This window comes from Antennarius striatus, chromosome 22 (genome assembly GCF_040054535.1).
Source record: "Antennarius striatus isolate MH-2024 chromosome 22, ASM4005453v1, whole genome shotgun sequence".
Lineage (NCBI taxonomy): Eukaryota > Metazoa > Chordata > Actinopteri > Lophiiformes > Antennariidae > Antennarius > Antennarius striatus.
The window spans coordinates 8,297,034-8,314,892 of NC_090797.1; the positions used below are offsets into that span (position 1 = coordinate 8,297,034).

Consider the following 17,859-nt stretch of genomic DNA (forward strand, 5'->3'; position numbering starts at 1 on the left):
TCTCAGCCTTAAATTTATACACAAAATACCTATTTCATACTATTTCCAAGATGATATACAGGCTGAGAGCTTGTGGACATTGTGTGTCAGACCCCATGAACCTACATGATTATCCTGTCATGGTTATTCTACCGTGATTGCCTCTCAAGCACACTCTAAAAAATTACCACCAACAGTAGTTCCAGCAAGTTCAGTGTGGCAGGTGATCACTGTAATTGTGTCAGCTGTCTAAAAATCTTTGGTTTAAATGACAAGTGGAAAATGCCAACATCTGTTACTTCCACTAAATTGGCTAAAGCTGTGCAATCGTGTCTGGTCCTGCTAGTCAGCACCAATCAATAGAAGTCTGCCACTTCTTGATGGATCCAAGCTCTGGCTAGGTGCTGAGCCCGTTTGCCAACTCTGCAGGCTCCAACTTTTATCTCACACGTCAGTTGGTATCTTTTTTTTTTTTTTTGTCGCAATCTCAGTTCAAACGCAGCTTTGGCCCACTTCCACCAAAATGGTCCATTCTTCTGTGGGCGAAGAAGCAACACTTGATTCTGCTAAGAAGTTGAATCCAAATCCTGTTCCTCTTTTCTCTGTCCTCAGTGCCATCATGGGCCATTGTCTCCATTGCCTTTGTGGCGATCATCCTGGTGTTAGCATGCTGTTTCTGCATCTGCAAAAAATGGATATTCAAGAAGAAAAACAAAAAGAAGGGGAAAGACAAGGGCAAAAATGCCATCAACATGAAGGACGTCAAAGACGGAGCCAAAACTGAGGTAAAGATTTTTGAGAAACAGTTTCCTCTCATGCTAGTTTATTCAATACGAATGGATTCATTTCCTGAATCCTCTGTGCATGATGTCTTGCTAGAATTTGAAGATGATTGTTTAGAATTATCTCTAAAGTGTATTTACTTTTTTTATTTTAGCAGTATTCCATTTTCTTTAACATTTTAGGCCTTTTAGACAGATTTGATTGATCGTATTTGCTGTAATTCCATCAACATGACAATAAATTTGTTGCAGATGCGACTGACTGCGACTGCACTGAAAATATTTTTTATGCATTTTGCATTGATTGTTACCAAAGAGAAACATACAGTATATCTTACTGTGATATTTAAATTACCTTAATTTGAAGAGAATTCAATGTAATTACAGGAGAATTAAAATAAGTCGCTAAAATGACTTAAGACTGAAGAGAGAACATTTCAGTCTCTCCTCTTTTTTCCCAACTTTTCATCCTGTGGGTGTTTCCTTTTGTCATATGAGGACCTGCTCACTTGTTGAAGAGTGTGAGTAACCTTTGCTGTGTAATGAAGTGGTATCCACCCAGAGAAATGACATCACCAAATGATAAACAAATTAGAGGGGCTTTAATTAAACTTTCAGCAGTGAAGAATGGGCAGCAGCAGAATGCTGACACCTCAGATGGTGTTGTTGCACTAATTGTACCAGGATAGCGTCATAATGCTGCTGTCTCTGTGGAAAGCTGTAAAAAGTGTTTTGTTTTCTGCTTTCTCTCTGCTATCAGGGATGAACTGTTGATAGACCACTGCTGACGTTTTTAAACTTTGTCTCTCTTATTGTAAAAGGCAATGTAGATCAAATTTAAAAGTCATTTATTAAGTCAGATAACAAACACAAATTGGCTGCTTAAATGAAATAGCTTTGGTGCAGAGCATTAATTAGCTTGTTACAGGAAGTGTTCCATCAATTTGTCCAAACTGCCCAAGTATCCAGTTTGTATTTTCAATTAGTCATTCATCAAAATAAGAGACTGCTGTTATTGGTGACGTTAATCTTATGCCAGAAACGAAGTAAGCTGTCATTTCTCCCGGTGTGCCCAGACTCTGGTGTGTTAACTCCTGTGTGTGGTTGTTTTAATTTGTGTTTCTTCCTTTTATGTCCTCCTTATCTGTGTTGTGTCTGATGACTGTTCGGGATGGTCACTGGCGGTAGGTTCCCAATTGCTGTTGGATCTTCTTAAGCCTGCTGCTCTGATGTTCTTTTTTTGTAGCCTCTTGAGAAAAAAAACTGACTTCCGTAGAGCCAAATATATGTAACTATGCATACAGTACATGTATATCTACTGTATATATGTGCGTACGACCTGCATATGCACATATATATGTATGAGAGAAACACTGGTTGCGCTTTGACAAGGTTGAACCATGCTGATTTTTGTGCCAAGCCTAAGTCTACTGTCTTTTGATTCTCAATTTGCATTTCAAACGAGTGGGGGTGAGCAAACGTAGAATGATTGAGAGGCTCTACAAGTAAATGTTCTTTGGAAACTGCTGATGAAAAGGAAGCTTTTGACACACAGTAGCAATTGCATTCACAGCTGTCATCCTAGTTGAAATACTGTAAATCCCACCTCTCCTGGAGCATGGATGCGAAAGAGTTGGATTAATCTTATGGAATTATATTACCGATAAATCAGGGGATTTTGTTTCCTCGATCATTTTACCTGCTCCGCTTTTCCCTCTTTCATGTGTCACCAAAAACAAAATTAAAAAAACCACCAAATTTTACTTTGTTACCAAAAGGCGGAAACTGAGTGGCTCCTTGAACAATTTTAAAACCAGTGTTGTTCAGCCTTTTGCTTTCACATGAGCAACTTGACAAATTGATAGGAGCAGGCCCTGATCTGCATTACAATCTCTTTACCAACACCTAACCACCCACCGCTGGCATGATGCTTCTAGCTACTATCGATGTAGGGGATAACATAAAAGCTGCAGGAGTTATGACGGCATTGTGACTGTATGTCTGAGGGCGTAAGCAGACTTGAGAATGGGGAATCACATAAGAGCACCAGTTTGTACGACAGAGAATGCTCTGCATGCCGACTAAAGGGACATGTTGGAAGGCAACTTTTGATGCTGAATGACTGACCTTGAGAACTAGTCTTTGCCTCTTCAATCGCATGTTGGTCTTACAACAAACTCTTCCATCCCCCACCCCTGCCCTTCCTCCCACAACCCCTTACCAATGCCACCACCTGCTACCCTTTCTTCAGTGCCAGGCTAGCGCAAGGGCAACTTCATGTCTCACTGCCACTTTAGACACTTCCCAGTTGATACGTGTGAGACTTGATCTGCCCAAAATAACATCAACAGAACTGTCTTACTATGATGTTTTCTGGAAGCATCTCTCTCTCCTTCTTATCTATCCACACTCTATGTCTCTCTGCCCTCCCCCGTCTTCCTCTAATGCCTGCCCATTGCTCTCATCTCTGGTGCCATCATTTGATCTTTCCTTCCTTTAGACAGAAACATCCAGAGATTGATAGAAAAGCATCATCAGGGACCAGGCCCGGGGCTTTAGTGCATCACAGAGCATGTCCTGGTGTTAACTGCTATGTTGTTTTAGTGCTTGCTTCCCCCCCGTTTCCCCCCATACACAACATAAAACAAGTGGCAGCTTTTACAGGAGTAGGTCCACGGGCAGGACCTGGACAGGGAACAGCTGGCTGGGTGCTAGCACCAGCGACAAACAGGCGGCACTGACTCTTGGTGGGTGTCTCCTTCAGGCCTTGAAGGATGAGGAGGATGCAGAGACAGGGCTGACTGAAACGGAGAAAGAAGCTGAGCCCAAGGAGGACCAGAAACTTGGCAAATTACAGTACTCCCTGGATTATAATTTCACAGAGAATACGGTAAGGATCTGTTCTATGAATCTCAATGTGTGTGTCGTTTTTGTGAAAGGTTCTCCTTCGTAAGTACGGTCACACCCGACTGATCCAGTCCAACATTTCGCTCTGGAGAGTAAACAGGACTCATCCAGGTTTTGCACGACATTCTCTTTTGGCTTCATCACCACATCTGTAAATACACATTGGTCACTGAAGCTTGAAAGCAATCTCACAGGGGTATCATGGTGATCAAGTTTGTGCAATCGTCACTGAGGCTTGTAAAGACGCTGTACAGTGTTGGGATTTGTTTTGGCTCTGACTTTCTTTCTTTATTTCTGTCTATCTTTATTTATTTATTTCTCTTTCTTTCTACTTGATTGAAAACAGCCCCTGCAGATATCCATCTGTTTTATTTCTTTCCAGCGTCTGAGTTTTAAAAAGCCGAATGAGGAAGCACATCAACTTCCTGGCACCAGATGTTGTCTGACAGATAATAGATGCGGTGCATGAACACAGCATCGTCCCTCTCTGGGCTAGCTAACTCCCCATTATGAACAGAACTGACAGCATGAGATTTGACAGTAACACTTACTGCTTCTTCACGTGCTGATTCACCTGCTTTCACAGGTGCATCCCTATACAATATACACTAAAACAATCTTTGCTAATTAGTAATGAAAATGTGTCACCAAATGTCGTCAATACAGAGATTAAAACAGTAAATGTCGATAATCAAATTCAGCAACATTACTATATATTATTTCAACGAAATGGCTCGTTTTATGAAAAGAGGATTTATGTGGACAATATTACATTTCAGAGTTGATAAGTCTTTTGTGTTTGACAGGTCTCTTTATGAGGTTCATTATAACAATGGTAATAAGCTCCATAATATAATGAAGGCATGACAGTTTTCACACTTGGTGACAGCGGCTTCAGAGAAACTGGGCTCAGCTCCGGCTGCCTCCAGAGTTAAAGAAGCTCAGACAAACAGACCCAAAAACCAAAGGAGGCATCCATTCATCTGACCCACTTTCAGCTCAGTAACAGACTTTTTTTTTGTTTAATCCTGAGGCTAAGTCAATCAATGTGAGCACCATGGAACTGCTGGAGTAGAACAAGCTCAGGTGATTGGTTCAATTTGGCTTCTTGTAAAGTAGAGGGCTGCATTTGAAAGTTCAGTTATTACTGAATAGGTGAAAGCACTTATAGAGAGGATATTACAGGGAACAAAGATTGTCTAGTCTTGGGGTAATTTGCTTTGTCGCTGAAGCATGAAGATAGTCTGTTCTGTGTTGCTTTTAAGCGATTAAATTCCCTTGTTTGAATTAGATAATACAAACTTCTCCTCAGCAAGATCTGGACGAGAGGAGCCAGTTATTAAACTGATATAGGGCAGTTCTACTCTGTATTTAGTGCAATGGTATCTGAAAAATGGGGTGAAAAGTTCTCTGAAATAGTGGGGCATTAAAATTGTTCACAAAGGGACATACTGTCATACTGTTTGGATATTTTAAAAATTACAGAAGTTGTGGGGTTAGACCCTACTTTCACCAATCCGACACATTTTCCGTCCTCATTATACCTGACCATTTGCTGCTTGAAGTTACCTTGACTGTTAAATTCAGGAAGGTGCAAAGCCTGTTGAATACTGCCCTTCTAAACATGAATGAAAATGTTTAAGTAGGAGCTTCACCACACCTGCAGGCCATCCGAACTGCCAGCCGGCCAAAATCATGGACAACTAATTTAGTTACAGCCACAAGTATGAATCCCAAATGGCTTGTTTAAGTAAGGGCACTCAGAAAATACTGTGAGCAGCATATTTATGCCATCTAGCCTCACAAATGAAATGATATGGCTCATATTCAGGCCCCACAATGAGCAAATCTATATGATGTCTTTCATAAACTACACTAAGAGACTTTCCTATGATGGACTGAAAGTCCCAACATGGCAAGAAAAAAAAGGGGGGGAGGGGGAGGGTTACTGACTTGTGTTAGCACAGAGATCGAGGCAAGAACAGCAGGATGAGAGGGAAAAGACGTTCAGATTAATGTCAGCTCCTCATGGCAATGAGTCTCGGCTTTGTTTCTGTCGGTTAAACACCATAAATGACTGCTGCCCTTGGTGCTGATGATTCTGGGTTTTATACACTAATGAGATGAAAAGCTTTTGGAAAACATCCAAATCACTCAGGGAGTGACGAAATGGCTACATCAGGCAAATACACAGCAAATGAACCACAAAGAGCCCTCTTAGCACAGCAGGAAGGGAATTACAGTATCATTCCTACTCCCAGCATCGTTACCATTTTCATTGCTGTTTTTGTAGGTCAAGAGCGGACCTAACGTGTCCAGTCAGAGCATGTCAATTTCACAGTCATTATTGAAAAGGAATGCATTTGAGAATTTTATATTATTGCCTTTTAAAAATTTTTATTGAAATTCACGGAGACCTAGAAATACCACAAAGCACTTCAGTCCCTATCAGATGGTCTTTGGAAGTGTGTATGTGTGTGTAGAGTGGTCACAGCAGAGCTATGATGCACTGAGACAAAGCTCTCCAAGATAACATGCCAAAGGCTGAATCACCATCCTATGTCCACTGTGCCGCTGAATGGGCTGGAGAGCAACACTCAGAGAGGTTGATTCCAACGCTGTTCCAGGGCTGAGTCCTTAGTTAAACACAAACTCCCAGATGTGCAAACACACATTTGTGATGAGTGTAATGCTTAAAGAAAAAGTAATGATTAGTAACCCATTTCAAATTTGTCTTTGTATGATATTAACACAAATAGTAATATTGCTCATAATTATAATTTGCTTATAGTTCTATATTATGGCCATGTTATAGTTTTGGGGTTTTTTTTGCAAATGACAGAAACTGTGTTGTTTCAGTTGTTAAATGCATCTAAAATAAACTCGCAAAGGATCAAACTGACTTCAAATGCAGAGCGTTCTGCAGTGACATTGTTTTACTCCATTAGTGCTAAATTTAATAAGACTTCAAGCTGTGTGATAGAATGTTTCCAAACCTGTTAGAATGCATCTTAGAAGTTGACTTTCAAGGAAATAGATATGTAACAGAAGCTCATTTCATGTAAGTACAATAGGCACATTGGTGTCATCTAACATCGTCTGTGGAAAACATGAGTGAAGTTAACATCTCGAAACAGGGCCAACCAGATTGGCTGGAAATAAAGGAATATTCCTAAAGGTAACTCAAGCACAGTTTTGGAAAATTAATTTGAATGTGATTCAAGGAAAAACTTTGGGACTAAAATTTTGGGACTAATTGCAATTTACAAAAATATTTGACTTCCAGTAGCACCTGCTGCTCGCTTTGAATTTGAGCTCTTCTTAATGTGCCATGAAACACTAATAAGTTACAATTAGATGAAGCCACTAACTGCGTATTAACATTTCCATTTCTCTTCTATAAATTACAGGCCACAGACTGCATTGATGCAATAGTGGAAATCAGAGAGACAGTGCAAAACATTTGTTGTCTGATGGAATGATGACTGATGGTGATTATCAAAATAGGATATTGGTTTAATAATTTTTAGGATTTACCACCGTGTCACTTGTAAACTGATGCAGCTCCTGACAGCTGCAGAGCTTCATGGCCAAATGCCCTGGTCAGTCTCCGGTTTGCTGCTTGATGGCTGCCTGATAGGAACTTGATTGACTGACTAGCTGGACCTCCTGAGAGGCCTTTGAGTAGAAGTGCTGACTGGCAGGTCAATCAGCTCCCAAGGCCCACATTTGTGGCTATCAATTATTGGCCTTATGTGAAGAGACACATTCCTTTCATTCATGCAATGACACGTCCTGACCTTTATCATCTCAGAACCTTCTAATATTTCATCCACATCCCCACAAAATGACCCTGAAACATTTCTGAAGCTGCCATTATTAAGGAATGACGGCTGGTGATATCTAAAGAAGAGGCATGTGATTAAAACATTCTCTTCTCAATGTGTGTCATGGTCTGAAAGCAATTACTAAAAAGCATTTATTGACCTTTAACTACGATACGGTTTCTCTACAGCTCTCTGTCACATGCATTCACTTTTGTACCCTCATCTTCCTCTTTTAGCTCATAGTTGGGATCATCCAGGCTGCAGAATTGCCAGCTATGGACATGGGTGGCACATCTGACCCATATGTAAAGGTCTACCTACTGCCTGACAAGAAGAAGAAGTTTGAAACCAAGGTCCACAGGAAGACCCTCAATCCTGTGTTCAATGAACAGTTCACATTCAAGGTACTCTTTAAACAGAATGATCAAAAACATTTGGGTATTTCAAGCACTTGTTTGTTCCTGGAGATCATTTGGTTCCACTGACAATCTGATTTGCATGCAGCCTTGAATGCTGTGAAGATGAGGAGACAGCAACCAGCTGGCACATTAACAAGCTCTTGACAATATCTCTCACATGCACAGTTACACTTTCACACACATACACACACACACACACACACACACACACACACACACACACACACACACACACACACACACACACACACACACACTGAGACTCACAAGATTTGCATGAACACAAGCGGAAACATTGCTGCATCCCAGCTCTGCCTTGACCACGGCAGATGCATGGCTGTTGTTCAGCGTACAAGGAAGTTTTCCAATACATCCAGCACTGAAGGGCGCAGGTGTAAAAGTTAAGCATAATGCGATTTGATATCCAGCTCAACACCAGGTTTTTGGGGTGTGTTTTTGCCACACTTCATTACAAATCTGTGAAAAGATACAGGACAGGTGATAACAAGCACCACTAAGATGATTTAGGGAGATAATGTTAAGAACAAACCAGAGAGTCTTATCTGTATTGCTTTGCTTTTTGTTGTCTAACAAGTCAATTCTATTTAATGTGTTTTGTTTAAGAACCAGAAGACACTTAAGAATCCCAAGTGCCACAGTCCCCCAAACACACACTTGTCTTTTTACCCAGTCTAGCTTGTAGGACTGATAACACCATTAGTCAGAGCAGTGACTGGAAGAATAGCAATTGATTTGAAAGCAGTCGCCCTCATCACCTACTACCCACACCAAAGGCACACATGTATTACTTTTCTTGACATCATTAATGACAAGTGAAATTAAATAAAATGCATGTACCTATGATTCCGTGAAATGCCTTGGGTATATCTGAACATTGGTAACTCAGTTCAAACAGTGTTGTTATAAATGAACAGTCACTTTTTTTGCGGAGAAATCCAGCAACACAACCATACACATCATTACACCATCTTTCCTTTTCACTCTGAACCAAACAGAACATGCAGACGCCATGACTGCCTTTCAGAAGCAAAAGAGACTGGAAGCCAACACATTCATCAAATTTGAAACATGACTTGTGTGAAGTGAAACTGAAAGAGTTTAATAGAGACAGACACTGTAAATGGACGGCATTTCTTTTTTCACCCTTATTGTTGCCATCCTGCTCAGGTCCCCTACGTGGAGCTTGGTGGAAAGACGCTGGTGATGACGGTGTATGATTTCGACCGCTTCTCCAAACACGATGCCATTGGAGACATCAAGGTGCCCATGAACAAGGTGGACTTCAGCCACATAACAGAGGAGTGGCGGGATTTGCAGAGTGCTGAGAAAGAGGAGGTAAGACTTATGAAACCCGTGCAGGTAGACACATGACAAAAGTCTCCTCACGCCCTCGAATATGTTAAGTCAAGAGGTATGAGATCAAAATGTGCCACGTCCATCTCTGTACATCTAGCTGTCGTTGTTTCAGTGGTTAGTTTGTTGCTTTATGTGCTCGAACTACAAACGTGTTGCCTTGACTGAAATAATCCATCTCTCCTGGAAATGTCACTTAATCAGATGTCCACACTTCCCTTTCAATAATTAGAAGAGCGACTTTCCAGGCAACAGTTCAGGAGATTCAATTTTCATGGTAAATGTCATGGCATATAGCACATGTTACCAGGGGAACCTCATTTTTTAGCATTACTTTGGTTTGAATTAAAGGTTAATTATTACAGCGTCAAACAACTGGTGGTATTGTTTGAGTTGAAGGGCATTACTTCACTTCCTTTACGTTTGGTCACACACCTACACCTGGCAATTTCACACAAGATTTGCGACACCGGAGTAATGGTTTCTAATATTAAAACTCATTAGAGAGTAAACAACAGAGCCATCTCTAATATTTATTATTAAGTATTAGTTGAACATTATCATGAACTTAACTTAATGCATGTGTTTCTCAGTATATCATGCAGTATGTTTCTGTAAAGAAGTAAGCAGGTCAGCAATGACACCTGTTGATGACTGTAAGCCAAAGGATTATGTCTTTGCTCTTTTCATAATTTAAATGCCTGATGGTCCAGGATAAACACAAATCTGAGTATTTTCAAGCATAAAAATGCTGCTTGTTAAAGCTCATAATGCAATGTTGTGTAATTGTTTAATGCAGCTAAAGCTTTGTATGGTTTCAGTAAAGCCATACTGTGAAATTTTTAATTTAAGCAGTAGAATTTTTCTGGCCTTGTAGAAGAGTACAGCTTTTTCTTCAATGTAAAAAGTATTTTTGGGATATTAATGAGAGGAAAAAGAAAAAGGGAGCATAGAAAAAGAACAAGAACACGAAAAAGCATTATCATTACAGCAACCAGAGAACTGCCCCTGAGTTAAGCAAACAAGATGCAGCGTGTTAATCGCTGAGCCTTAAAGCTGTTAGTAGGCGTATTTTTGAACTTTGGACAGAACCAGGCTAACCATTTACGCCTGCTTTAATGCTAAGTTGCACTAATTGCCTCTTTACTCTTGTTTCATATCCAGTAAGCAAACATGCAAAGTGAATGAATTTTCCAATCGGTTTTTTCCCTCAGAGGGAAATTTTAATGATAGAAACTTCACGATCAGCAGAGAGGTTGCAGTAAATCAACCTTTGATGTAGGAAGTAAGTAGATAAATATGTTAAATAAAGATACTCAGAGAAATCGAATTAAATCCTCTGTGAGCACTCCAGTGTCTAACACCTACCAAAATAGTATCAATCCATAAACCACATAAATCACAAAGGGTTGTGAGATCATGATTGGGATATTTGTGTATATTTATATCAACACAACAGACGTGACAAGACATAAATGGAAACGGACACAGTAAGCTCCAACCCAAAGGCAAAGAAATGTGAATTTTTGCCATGAAAAATCCTAATTTTTCAGTAATTTTCATCCGTGGAAAATACTGGGAATCTTCAAATGTCAAGGAAACAGGGAAAAACTCTCATTCTAATAGCTTTGTGTAACTTGTGATTGTGAGTCTCAAATAGGTTTGGATTTGCAACACAATTGTCATTACTCTTACAGTCAGAAATAAAGTCGGGGGCTCCATAGATAAACAAAAGGTAGCTTCATGGAAAACATTTAAGATCCTGGTCACTGATTCTGAGTAGCATGGAGATTTATCTTCTGTGTTCTTTGATGCATTTTTGGTACAATCCCTAACTATACAAAACATTCTAAAATCATTCCCCACTCCCTGATTGGGCATGAAAATAAGACTTGATTGGAACTTGATTAAAGACTCCTGAAATGAAACTAGGATTGATTTTCAGGTGCCTTTCGTTTCTGATTTATAATCTAATTCAGAATGGTCACATGTAAAGCAGATGTGACCTGAGAGCTGCTCCCTGCTTCTGTTGATAAGAAATATGGCTAGAAAATGAATTTGCTCCCTGTTCGGTGCATGATGATGAGGCTTGTTTCGTGATATGTCTGAACCAGTGAAGAGGCTTAAGTCAATACTTTCCCATCTCAGTGATGAGTAACAAAGAAGTGTGAGCTGTTATTAGGAGCATTCTGGTCAAAATAAGCTACAAAATCTATACAGGAATGGAAGCAAAGCAAAAAGTGTTTGGATGTAACTCTGGAACTCTTTTCTAGTTTCACATTGATCTTTTTCAAAACCAAATCCTTCCACATGATTCTGTCCACTTACCGCAGTGACAGCAGGCTAAGAAGTCTATTGTAAACTTGCCGTGACCGGCAACACTTTCCAGTTCATCCTGGAGGATTCCTTGGTGTTTCTGGGACGGATAAGATATGCAATCCCTCCAGCAAGTTCTGGGTCTACTCAGGGGTCGCTTCCCAGTTGGACATGCCTGGAGAACCTCCAAATGGGAGAGCCCAGGAGGATTTCTAACCAGATGGCCAAGCCACCTTCCTGGCTCCTTTTAAAGCAGAGGAACAGCAACTCTACTCTGAGCCCCCCCAGTTCGCTCCTCACCTCATCCCTATAAGCCAGCTGCCTACAAAGGAAGTTCAGCTGATTATATCTGCAGTCACATTCTCTACGTCACTGGTCAGCACTCATGGCCAAAGTGTATGTCATAGAGCATTGTCTTTTGGCTCAGCTCTCTCTTTGCAACAATGATCTGTTATAATACCTGACTTAATTATCATATTGTTCCTAACTGTCACTAGAAATATGGGTTGAATCCCTTTTTCTAATTGATTTCTAATTGTCTTTGATTTAAGCTTTCTGATCATTTTTTCAGATCTTTACCTGTAGAATAGAATTCTATAAAATGCTAAATAAACTTTTTATTTAGCATTTTATCCATCATTGTATAGATAATGATAGATAATGATTTATCCATCATTATATAGATAATGATAATGATTTATTTAGATAATTATGATTTATCTATCATTATCTAGATAATGATAGATAAATCATTATATAGATAATGATAGATATCTATACATCTATCATTATCATTATCTATATAATGATAAATTAATTATATAATTTACATATCATCATATAATATATAATTGCACAACTTCAGTGACTGCAGCAGTAGTATAAATAGTATACTTGATCCTATTATACAAAATAATTGTAGTGCAATACATCCTTTATATATATATATATATATATATATATATATATATATATATATATATATATATATATATATATATATATATATACACACACATACTGTATACTATATATATAGTATACTGTGTATATATGTACTGTGTACTGTATATGCTATACTTACCCCTGTATATGCTATACTTACATTACTTATATCAAATGTTGTTTTTTCCTATGCTTTCTCACTCTGCATTAAAATGTGCGTACTGAAATCAGTTACAAAAACATCTTTCAGCCTTTTATGTAAATGTTATGTACATGTGTGCTGTAAATAAAATTGGACTCTGTAAACAACTCTATAGCCCACTCTAAGTGCACTGTACTTTGACCCTTAATGTCATTTAACAATCTTTTTTCATGTTGATGTGTTAATACTTACAGCTTTTATTATCCGTCCTGTGCGGAGATTTGGAGCCAGATAATAGCCAAAATCAGCAAATCAAAGCTTAAGTTTTGGTTCAGTGAACAATCTTGATGTTTTTTGGAAGGAACTATGAGCTGTTTTTTCTCCTTCATCCAGTGGGCATCTGCTAAGAGCAAGTGACGCAGTAAAATTGGACTCACTATTTGTGTTAAAACTGCTCTCACCTCTGCATTGTCTCTGCCTGTCCAACAGCAAGAGAAGCTGGGTGACATCTGCTTCTCTCTGCGATACGTTCCCACTGCTGGCAAGCTGACTGTGGTCATTCTGGAGGCTAAAAACCTGAAGAAAATGGATGTGGGAGGCTTGTCAGGTGAGGAAAATTGTAATGGTGTGCCTGTGTGCCCACTGACTTTCCTTCTGACATGCCATTGTCTGTAATTATACATACACGGCAGCACAGAACTTGCCTTTTCTGTAACTCCACCAGCATCCGCCCAAACACCTCAACGGCCATAATTACAGTTATGAAATGAACGAAAATTACTTTGGCTGAGCTTTCCAATAAAAATACCTGAAAGGTTTGGCACGGGTTTACATTCTGAAAAAATGGCAATTTCTAGTCCAATGATGACTAAAAATAAGGTCAAACATGGGGAGAGATGGACATGGGGCACGTCTCTATTTCCACCTATCAAAGAGGGACCCATGTGACATTTATTAAACATTTTGCTCTTTGAAGTTTTTATTTGGTGTGAAGCAAAAGATCATCTCACTTTGTTAGATTTCAGTCATTTCTGAAGTGGGCAGACCAGCAAATAGGGCAGTAGGTGCATAAAGGAGCTATCTGTCTGCACTTTCAACCAATATTTCCCACACAAAAAGCAGACCAAATGCTGATGGAAATGACTGCCAGTAATTAAACAGACTGATGTTTACGCAGTGTGATGCAGATAACTTGTTTTTATAGTCTATAGGATCTTTAAATAAGGATTAACATAAACTCTTGTGACATAAAGCTGAAATTGAAACATCATATTGATCAACTGCACAGATAAAGCTCTGTGTTGCACACAGAAAAACAAATGCAAAATCACACAATAAGCTGCTGTCTATCCCTCCCTCCTCTCTTTTTACTTTTGTCTGGGGTTTCATTTGAAATTCCCCAGTGTGCACTTCCCTCCCGCCTTGACTCTTTCTGCTGCAATTACCATACACCTGGGTCCACTTTCTTTCTGCTTGACAGCCCAGTGTCCATGTGAGCCTAAACATCCTGCAGCACAGTGGCATGGCTCACATTAAGAGCTCCTTTTCATCTATCAGACCAATGCAAGCAGTCATTTGGTTAAGAAAAAATACAAATAAATGAAAAGCACCACTCCTGCTTTCATTTTTAGTTTCTTGCATAAGCCCTCACATTCGTCCATTTGCATCGTAGGGTTGTCGATGTTTTAAGCTGTCAACCACATCAACCAGCCGGAATTAAAAGGGTGTAAATTTATTCCGTTTGAAGGCCAGGTTAATAGCAGGGAAACCAGATAGTTTTGACACCACATACTGTATGCCATGTTTAATTGGAGCACATTTTATCTGTGTGCACTGGTCTGTGAGTTTCAGGGTGAATTATTAGCCCAGACTAATAGCACAGTACATATTTCTAATTGCACCTAGCTAAGAAATACTGTTAATCGTGGTTGAGTTTTGATTTTGGTTAGCTGTGCTTTTCCATGCTGATAATGGACTTAAAAGTGTAGCAGATGGATGAAATAATGTGCAGGTCCTTAATAACAATAATTAGCCTCCATGCGCTGGGCGGCTCAGCCGGAGCTTAAGGAGGAGGACAAGTAATTGATGGCCTGGGATCAGCCTTCTCCTCTATTGTCATCCTGTTTACCATGCCTAATTATAGCTCACTGAGGAAGATGTGGGTATTATCATTAACCAATGTATAATCAAAATAATTCTTTTGATTGGCTCCTCATGAAACATCCCTCCAAGTCCATCTCCATGCCGTGTCCCTTACAAGGAGGGACTTTTGAAATTATATTTTTAAAAGTAAGATTGACTTTTCGGTGCTTCTCGGAATCGTTGCTACTTAACTGTCGTGATGCACCGAGCAGCATACTCTTTAGCTGTCGTCTCAAAATAATCCCGGCCTCATTGCAGACAACTCACTCCTCTTTCGACTTTAGCCAACCCCACACCAATGTATCGTTACCATACGTGCCTATTATGTTGAGTTGTAGGCACTCAGATTTGAATAAATCTGGAAAATCTAGTGGGCGATACAGCCTGGAGTTTCGCAGAATTGTAAAAGCCAGTAATTGCAGCAGTTGCCAAAGTAACCAGAAACTCGTTCAAGCTCCTACAAATGTATTGTTATTTTAGCTGATGAACAGCAGAAATTGCACCCATTTTCAGTTTTGAAAATGTATTGTATTTCAATCTGCTACAGCCTATCCCTCAGTTTATCCACCATTAAAGGTGACTCAAAAGTGTGTCGGACAAAAAGGCTAAATGTCTTGCAGCGTCTTTGAATGGGAGTTGCACAATTGGTTTATAAAGGTAGGGCGGAAGGACTGTTTTGTTCCATCCTCTTTGTACCGCTGAAGACTTCCCAGAGGGTTGTGAGGCGACACAAACCAGGTAATGGCTCACAGTGAGGGAGGTTATCAAGGCACACAGGCGCCGTGGCGGCGGTAATGAAGCCGAACTGCCCCGACCTGGAGCTCCATCTCACCATCAAGCCTTTCGCATGGAGGGTTTATTTGTCCTGTTTCCGTGGTTGAACTGAGAGGTTTCCCCCCAGTCAGTAAAGCGACGAGCCAGAGGGATCATTAAGATGATGAACACACCCTGAGAGAAGAAAGCAATTCGTAAGAGATTAGGGGAACGTAACATTTATTTTTTTCAGCATCTGTTCTGTCAGAATTTTGCTCTGATGTAAACAAATTCCACAGAGGCTGCATATGATTAGAAGTAGATGAGCTTCTAGATAATTAAGATTCTCATTGTACAAATGAAACATCATCAAGATTCACCTTCACATTTTCCCGATCCAGTTCCTGCAGCCCAGAAGGAATCCACTGTAAATGCTTATGCCTGTGTGGTATGCGTGCCTTTCACCACTGAGCTGAGCGTGTAAAACTAAACCGACAGTCACCCCTGGGTGCGCCCACCATGGTAAATCCAAAATGATGGGAAGAAAGCTAAGATGACAGCCTGGCTGTATTTAACCCTACATGCACTGGTGTTCATTTAGCAAAATACAGCTATAGCTTGCATCAGCTATTCCCCATGAAGTCAGAGGAGGAAACAGATTCTGTGTTTGGTGTTGTGAAGCTCTGCAAATACTGTAGTATTGAAGCTTCAACTGTAAGAGGTACTGTACTACCAAAATAATCTAAGTGAGTCACAGCTGGCAATTATTCTCAGTGTGACATCCAAACTGTAAGTAACCACTTTAAAATTAGACAGCTTTAGTAGCTCTACAGAACTCTACAGCTGATTTGTCCCAAAGCTCATCACTTATCCAGAAACCTGCTTCAAGCTTCCTAGGGGAAATGTATGAACAACTGATAGTAAATCCCCTCATAAAACGATGGCCAAGATCCAGGACTCAGATGAGTAACCTCAGGATGACGTAGACAAGCCTCTGTGCAGTGAGGAAGCACCTTTGCATCAGCAGGGCTGGCATTCATCCATGAAATGGAGGAGATTACACCTGTCTGGGATAAGATGGTAAATTGGGCCGGATATGAAGTACACCGAGCCTCCCAAAACTCAATAATGCCAAACTCTCATTATCTTTAGTAATCCCATTCAACTGTCATATTGTGTTTATTCAAGCACGGTTTCAAATATGAAAGGATGCATCAGATGCATTGAACCTGCTGTAGCAGTCCCTGTTATAGATGTGTTTCAGCATCAAAAAACCAAAAGTAAATGGTAAAGCAACTACATTGTGTCATTACCCTTTCTAGCATAAGTAGCCAGACTTATGACGGGAACAAATACAAACACTAACTACAGTATTGTTGCTTAATTGCCTTTAAAAAGAAAGCCTTTACTTGATCTGTGATTAATTGCACAGGTATACGTCGGCTTATGCTGCTTCCAGTTACGTCATTCTTGATTATATATCTTTTTTTTTTTGATGCACGTTTATGTCATTATACTTGATTTTAGATCTGTCCGCCACACATTTTGGATTTGTGAAATCACTAGTAAACCGTTAAAGGAACATAATATAATTTTACAGTACATTAAGGAAGAATAAAAACATATAAAAACATGTTATTAGGCAGTATTTCACTGGGATAGACTCCATCAACCCCTTGACCCGCACACTGGAAAAAGCAGCAGAAGACCAGATTGCGATGTTTTTCTTTACTATTACAAAAAAATAAAATGTATTTCACTGTAAGGTTAAAATAGATTCATATTAACCATATATTATTAGAATGCATTCATAAATGAAGTACAGTATAGAACTGGGAATAGCTATTTTTGGTTTAACCTGGAGAAGTTAATTCACCGTACGTCTTTTGACTTACGTTGCGCCCTCAAACCATTTAACGACTTAAGCCGAGGGTTGATGTTGGCTTTGATTTTTGGACAGGTCTTTGAACAATGGCAAGCCATATGTTCATGGTTAAGATCTGTTTAAAGTGATCATTTTAATATGAGTCAGGTACAACTATTTCAAAGGCAGTCAGAGTTTTAACTCAAGAAACTACTGTTATCCTGATTGCTATCAACAGCTGATAATGTTCACTAATTTTAAAATGGTTCTTCAAGGAATCTTTTTAAAGATGTAATTCATCAAGAACAAAGTCCTGATTCTGTCATCTCTACCCCCGTTGTCTTTTGCCATTTCTCATTCTGACTTTCTTTAGATCTCTGTAAACCTGATGACACAAAGGTCTGCCCAC

General features: G+C 39.6%; 1 protein-coding gene across 3 annotated transcripts in view; it reads left to right on the top strand.

Annotated features, from left to right (window-relative positions):
- syt1a (synaptotagmin Ia) overlaps positions 1-17,859 on the top strand; it is a 140,338-nt gene that overhangs the window by 113,440 nt on the left and 9,039 nt on the right. For 2 of the 3 annotated variants that reach the window (XM_068306332.1, XM_068306333.1), the window contains 5 exons: positions 592-764; positions 3,526-3,651; positions 7,732-7,899; positions 9,103-9,270; positions 13,181-13,298. In XM_068306332.1, coding sequence (XP_068162433.1) covers positions 592-764; positions 3,526-3,651; positions 7,732-7,899; positions 9,103-9,270; positions 13,181-13,298 — 753 coding nt within the window. The remainder of the gene's footprint in view (positions 1-591; positions 765-3,525; positions 3,652-7,731; positions 7,900-9,102; positions 9,271-13,180; positions 13,299-17,859) is intronic. The other variant, XM_068306334.1, reaches the window with a different exon arrangement.